The sequence below is a fragment of the Strongylocentrotus purpuratus genome, unplaced genomic scaffold, assembly GCF_000002235.5.
Source record: "Strongylocentrotus purpuratus isolate Spur 01 unplaced genomic scaffold, Spur_5.0 spur5_scaffold_10, whole genome shotgun sequence".
Lineage (NCBI taxonomy): Eukaryota > Metazoa > Echinodermata > Echinoidea > Camarodonta > Strongylocentrotidae > Strongylocentrotus > Strongylocentrotus purpuratus.
This window is the reverse complement of record NW_022145595.1, coordinates 10,104,977-10,112,229: the sequence shown is the minus strand read 5'-3', so window position 1 is coordinate 10,112,229 and position 7,253 is coordinate 10,104,977. Positions and strand designations below refer to the sequence as shown.

At 37.4% G+C, this 7,253-nt stretch overlaps 1 protein-coding gene across 1 annotated transcript; it reads right to left on the bottom strand.

Moving 5' to 3' along the window:
• Positions 1-3,510: 3,510 nt before the first annotated feature.
• On the bottom strand, positions 3,511-6,679 carry LOC105445773. Its single transcript, XM_011681742.2, has 2 exons — positions 4,921-6,679; positions 3,511-4,247 (listed from the first exon to the last, which is right to left on the bottom strand). The coding sequence occupies exons 1-2, from the start codon at positions 6,629-6,631 to the stop codon at positions 3,559-3,561; spliced, it is 2,400 nt and encodes a 799-aa protein (XP_011680044.2). The 5' UTR covers positions 6,632-6,679; the 3' UTR covers positions 3,511-3,558.
• Positions 6,680-7,253: the final 574 nt, after the last annotated feature.

Genomic DNA, 7,253 nt, shown 5'->3' with positions numbered 1-7,253 from the left:
TCGCCGATCGAGAAACCTGAATTACAGGATGAATTCAGGTTGCACATTGAAGTCTACCACATTTGGGCAGTGCACTTTGACTCCATTAAAAAAAACAACGAAAATGACAACATAATTGAATGTGTAAAGGCAATAACGTACTTCGGGGATACACCCAACTCAACCCCCCCCCCCCAAAAAAAAAAATAAATAAATAAATAAAATAAATAAAAGATGGTAACCACAAAAGAAAGGGAGAGGGAAATGAGAGAAAAGACAATGATATGGGGAAAAGAAGTGTTACGACACCCTCCCCTCATTCTGTGACCTCAGTACTATTACTTTCTCCTATTGTATCTGTCAAGATTTTAAATAGAATATTATATATGAAGGACATTTTGTTAAGATTTGGTGTAGTGGCTGACAAGAAGTGTACTGTTTGTAGTAACAATGATGAAACTATCATACATGTTTTTTGCTTTTGTAACTATTCTAATGAAGTATGGTCGAAGTTAGAGTTCTGGATATTTCGTAATACGGGGGAAAGGATCAAATTTACAAATCAAAATAAATTGTTTGGATATTGCGGTAGCAATAATAATGCACTCAACTGTGTTCTGATGGTTGTAAGACAAGAAATATTTTCAGCTAAATTACGAAATCAACTACCATCATTTGATATAATTTTATCAGCTGTAAAACGTTATTATGAAATGGAAAAATATATATACCAAACAAATCTCAGAGAGAATAAACTAAAAAAGAAATGGTTTCACTTTAGAAAATATTTTGAGAGTGTTGGAAATGTGCTAACATAAACATGATCATGTATTTTATGTTTGGTATTTTTTTAAAATTATATATTTAAAGTACTAATTTTGTCATAAATGTTTGTTTTTATCTGCCACAAAAGTTTTTGGCCGTGATGATTATTACCTGTGTCAAGCCATTATGTATGGAAATTATTTCTTTAATTATTTGTATATGATATATGGATGTTCTGTATATGATGAAATTTGTTTTAAAAATAAAAGAACCCTGTGGAAGGGGGAAAAAAAATTTTTAAAAAAAAAAAAGCCAGGGGGCCCGGGCCCGTCGGCCCCCCCCCCGTGGATCCGCGCCTGGGTAGACTTAAGGTCCACTAGACCGAATAGTAGAAAGATCTAAGTTTCGGTAATCGTCAGGGTTTGCAAAATCGGCGCAAGTTGTCGCCGTCGACAATTTGTGCCACAACAAACGTGCGAGTGTTTTTAAAAACCTTTACAGGGACTTTTTATTTAGAATATTGTCCCTCTGCAAAATCTTCTTTCCTTTTTTCAATTTTTATGATGTTGACAATTACAGTGCATTGCGAGGCTGAAATACTATTAACAAAGTTATTTCGTCCATTGATCTAAAATAAAATGGAAAAAAAAAACAAAGACCACATGAGAGAAATGTAATTGAGTTGAACTTATCCAGTTAGTCTTTATTTCTGCAACAAAGGAATGACAAAAAGAAATGAGCAGCTAGAAATCTGTCTTTGTTAATTTGTTTGTTGTTAATAGACTCATGCTCCCTCCAATGTCAAAGACTAGCCGAATTATCAACATCTATTTGAACACTAGATCGATCACTACAGTCATATACACTAAACCTATCGCATACTAAAACCGAAAAAGTCCCTTAACCCCCAATTTAACGAAATAAAGACCCCCTCCCCCTCTCGTTCGTAATAAAAAAAACCGCGCGATTACCGTCACTAGGGCTCTTAGTAATCATATTCCGAGAAAAATAAACGACCTCTTACACGTTACGGCAGTTTTTAAAGTTTATGTCTCACAAAACAAATATTTATCTTTGTTGATGTCAACATTACATCTTTATAATCACTATATTTAATTCATTCAAGGTTTCTTCACTTTATACTCTCTGATGTAATATTAATTTGCCAATTTCGCTTAATTCAGGAACATCACCTTGTTTAACCAATATTGAAACTTAGCTTTAATATCTTATCTTTTATCGTATTTTATCTGTATAAACATCTAAATATTAATTAAATATTATATTGGCCTTGCATGGAGGTCTAATCCCATCTGGCCAAACTAGTACAGATGGGCTTTAAAATTTAGATAATTGGAATAGGCCTAGTCATTCGTCTAAAAAAAAATAAAAAATTCCGTATCTGCAATTACATATTTACCACACAAAAACAAATGCATAATGAAATCAGTTTCATGAACGAAAACAAAAATTGGAAATCTTTGATAAAACTATATACACAAAGAAAGGATATCAGTCTTGCGATAACAGTACAGTTTTGTTTTATGCCCTTACTGTAAAAACAAATCTTTAACAAAAATCACCACTTTCTTATCATGTGTCCGATTTCGGCAAAACACTTAACTTAATTATAAACTCTTGTCTCTTTTTGTTTTTGCGTTTTATAAAATCTAATCTATCTATTGTTTTAATTCATTATACGAGCAATAGCCAAATCAAAATTTTGAAGAAGAAAGGGTGTCTTGTTTTAAATGCTTTCTACTAAAAATGTGATAATATAAAAGTGACTTTCTCATCAAACTTTAGATATTTATGTACATAAGCAGGCTAACATGATTTAAAAAAAAAACTATTTACTACAACATTATCAAGCAACCATTTTTCAATGGCAGTATCAGCATTTATAAACATCATAAGCCTGAACATTTTTCAGCTCATTTTATATATGAAAGACTAACATCAATGCATCACGTGTGAAAATTGAAATGATTGTCACCATTACCTTTTTTCCACAGGACTTTTAAAATGAAATATACATGTATTTTTTACAATGATTTACATTCGCACTATCATACTAATTACACTTTGAGAAAATGGCTGGTAATTGATATCACTTTGATATTATTAAAGGCGCATGATGCTCCTTGGTTGTATTTACAGACTCTTAAAGTATAGAATGATAGATCTTCAAGTTAAAGAAGAAAAAAACCCACAAATGTTATTTGTTCTTTGAAAGAGATATCACCTCTTCTGATGATTACCAGAATCGCTAATCGAAGTTGCATTTGAGCGTAGTAATAATTGTGAAATGTTATATGAATAAATTTGCATGTGAGTAAGTAACGTAAAAATTGGCGACTGGTCACCGATTATATCTGAAATGTTGAAGGTAAAACGGGCTAAGATTTGATTGTATTCATAAAAGAAACATACTGTTTACCTGTTATAACCATTACCCTATTAAACCTTTTCCATATCCTGAACATGCATTGGATTTTATCTCCATTAAAACCAGGGGGTGTTTCACAAAGATCCTAAGTCAAACTTAACTCTAAGTTGGACTGAAATATTATGGATAGCCATTTGTAGCCTTAAAATAAAATATATTCAAAAGCAGAAGCTCAAGTATTTTAGACTTTTTTATAAATTCCACATCAAGAACATGAAATCTCCTCGATAATAAAAAATAAAAAATAACTTTTACAAATGTTTTCATAGATGCTAACGGCTTTCCATAAATGTTAAGTCCAACTTAGAGATAAGTTCTACTTAGGATCTTTGTGAAACACCCCCCAGGTATTCTTATTCATCCCCCTAAACATCCTCCTCCTTATCGTCATCCTGGTCTTGGCCGTTGACGTCTTCGTCATCTAATATATCCCAATCTTCCGCCGAGTAGACACGAATCACATCCCCCGTGTGCATGATCACGAGGTCGTTACCATAGTTACCAATGACTGGCCACTCGTCTGACTGAAAGTCTGCTGACATGTCGAGCTCGTCAACGATGTACTCGAGGGGACCACCACACTCCAAGGAATGCTTGGTGAGCGTGACGATGTGGCTGCCCCAGAAGGCAGACAGAACGTAGAGGGCGTCACTCTCTGTGCAGGAGATGGACAAGTACATCCTGCCAGGCTCCTTGATTTCATGCTGGACTCCCCCGTCTTTGTCAGTGATGATGACGGCTTTCTTGTCCCCGCGCAGGAACACCAGCTGACCTGTCTTCGCCGCAGCAAGACTTCTAACCCTATCAAGTGGAACCTCGAAATTATCTGAAGATAACTGAGACCCTTGGTTTACAGGCGTAGGTGTACTTGGAAATACAAATGTGGAACTAGAGGAGCTTATCTTAGGTTTTTCCCTATAGATTTTCGTGGATATTGTGAAGATGTCTGATCCTGCATTTGGAATTTCCGGTCTTGTTTCCTTTCCTTTCGAATCCGAAGGAGAGAGGGTGCCTTCTGCCTTGCTTGGAGACTTGGCACTGCCGAAAGCAGATACTGTAAGAATAAAACAAGATGAAATAAAAGGCATGAATTGCAACAGCTGAAAGAATTACAGACCGTTGTCTGATATTACTGATCACTTTTAAAATTTTATACAATTTAGTTCTTCAACTCATCAAAATATTCAGACACTATATTATTTAGTAATTTGGGGCATCGCAATGAAAAAGCTTTGACGAAAACTTGATATAATTATGAGTTATACCTGTCAAACCTGTCTATAGCGACCGCCCAAGGGAAACACAAAAAGTGGCCTTTGAAGACAGGTGGTCTTTGTAGACAGGTTCCTTCAGTACATGATTCAATGAGAAACCATTTTCAGGGGAAACAAGAAATGTGACCTTTGTAGAGTGGTCACTAAAGCAGGTTTGACTGTACATTACGTAGTACACATTACGTGCTATGCATCCACCCATAAACAGATGGGTGGGTCGGCTTGTCCCAACACTTTAGAGGGGCCTTAAAATTCTCGTTATGATTATTATTGCGTTTTTACGTAAAAGAGGAAAATGTCTTCACTCACGATGAAGGCAATCTTTAGTACTTGTTATGGCAGGGGGTGGGGGGGGGCACATGAAATAGTATCCATTATATGGCAATGTGAGAGGATTTTATATCGCTTGAAAATAACATTTACATCACTTGACTTAAAGTGTTCAATATTTACTTGTCTGAGAGTTGGAGGTTGTGCCAGTGAAGGAGGGTTGCTGTTGAGGCAATGTCATACCAAAGGTAAATCCACCACCAGCCGCTGCCATTGGTCTCTTATTTGAGTCGCCTTCGACAACCGGAGATGATGTCGTTTTTTTCCGTTTGGTTTCGCTGACCGGTTCGGACCCTGAGGAGGTTGCCTGACTTGAACTTGATATGGCTGGCTTGTTATCGGCAACGACGATGAGGGACTTGGAATCAACAGTGATTCTTGCACTGGGATTCAAAGGACACGGTGTGTCCGCTGTGTGTTCAATAGATGTTGGGAACTCATCCAGTTTCAATCTGTAGAGTTGCGTGCAAGCTGCGTCGGTATCAGCAATGAAAGAGAAGGCTTGGTCCTTTATTGATATGGCCACATCTACCACCTGTTTTATGCTTGCATTAAAATGAAGCTTCATCCAAGTGGACGGGGTGGCTTCGTTAGACAACAGTTTCTTGTAAATCACCTTCTTGCAAGCAACGTACATTGCCTTTCCATCGGAGACAATGTTTACAATGTCTTTATCACGAATTGGAAACATCTGAGTCTCTCGCCAAATACGCGACAACGACAGCTTGGCAAAGCGCGCCATTTGCTCTGGCATCTTCGATCCTTCTATCATGGTAGATTTCAAAGCCACGAGATCCATAGAAATTGTCATAGTGACATCTGACGCGATCAATTCTTCGAGTTCTTTGAGAACATCTTCAGGTAAGAAGGGACCTCTAGATATGTCAGTAACCTCTTTTGCCGAAACAACCTCTTTAGCCTTTGATTGCGCCCTCGTGAGATTTTCTTTTGTTGTGTTCATGTTGTCTCTGAAAGCTTGTAGTTTGACGTTAAGCTTTTCCTCCAGCACGTTAACCTTCTGCAAAAGTTCTTCCTCTGCTTTATCCAAATTTTTAACAGCCGTTAATTTCTGGTCCCGAATAGTTTCTTTCATCTTATGAAACTTCTGGTTTGCTCCTGTTTCTCGTACATCCACATCATTTAACATTGTGCTCACATGTTCCTCCTTTTCCTCACAGCTTTTCAAACGATCTTGTAACTTCTCCTTTGTTTCCTGAAACATCTTCTGCACTGTGGTGCAGTCATGGTCAGGTTTGGTATGGTCGAGAACGATACAGTCCCTGCAGATACGTTTCTTGCAGGTTCTGCAGTAGAACCTCCGCAGCTCACCGCCATGCTCTTCGCATTCGTGCGCCTTTCTCCACAAGCCCTCTTCCATCCACTTTATTTTGATAGTCCCGTTCTCAATCTTGTCCAGGGGAACTGTACGGTGATCTTTCATCAAGAGTTTCATTTTAGCATGGGAAGAAGCACAGGAGTCACAAATGAAATGGAGACAGTCTCGGCAGTAGGTCGTCAGAGGTGATTCGCTGTCCCCACACGCGTCACACATTATTTGGGTCGAATTTTTCTTTGCCTCAAGAACTTCGAGAACCCGGTAAATCAGCGGATTGGACTTCAGACCTGCCACACCTTCTCTCGGAAGAGAAGTCACCTCTCTGCACATAGGGCATTTTATACCACCTGAACAGCCTTGTGATGCCTTATCGCACTGCTTTAAACATTCTTCGCAGAAAGTATGCCTGCATGAGAGAGATTTGGGGTTCTTTAAAGTGTTCATGCAAACGGCACAGACAAGTTCACGGACGAGTTTTTCCACAGCTTTCGCCGCCATTTTCTGTAGAATTTCTATATTTCAACAGTCCACGATAAAGCGTGCTAACTGGTCAACACACAATTATCAAATGTAACGCCGGAAGAGAATGATTACTCCTGTCGAATGCAATATCTGATCAATGACGATAACGCGTTCCATGTATTACTACTGACGAAACGTACGGTGGGAATCCCCGTCGCTAATATTAAACATCAGAATCAAAGAAATTTCTACAATGCTAATATTAAACGTTGGAATTCCCCACTCCCTTTTTAGGATCGAGGTTGGATATAAAAACAAATGAGTGCGCTGTTTTTTTTTCTCTTCAAGATTTTAGCTTTGTTATTTCAATTATATGAACATACAAGTTTTCCTTGTATTTGATAGAACAAATTATGTGAAAAATAGGGTAAAAGCCTATTTATCCTTTAAAAAAAAAAACACTAAATTTACAGTAAAATCACCCCCGTGATCTGTTTATACAGTGATGCCTACAGTCATGATGAATTTACAAATTACTTTGACTTCGGAAGAAAATATCAATTTGTTTTTACCGAACTTAATGTTAGCTTGAATTTGTTACCCCTTTGGGAGTAGGTCCTTATCTGTCTTCCTATGTTAAATGGTTTTGCTGCAAATA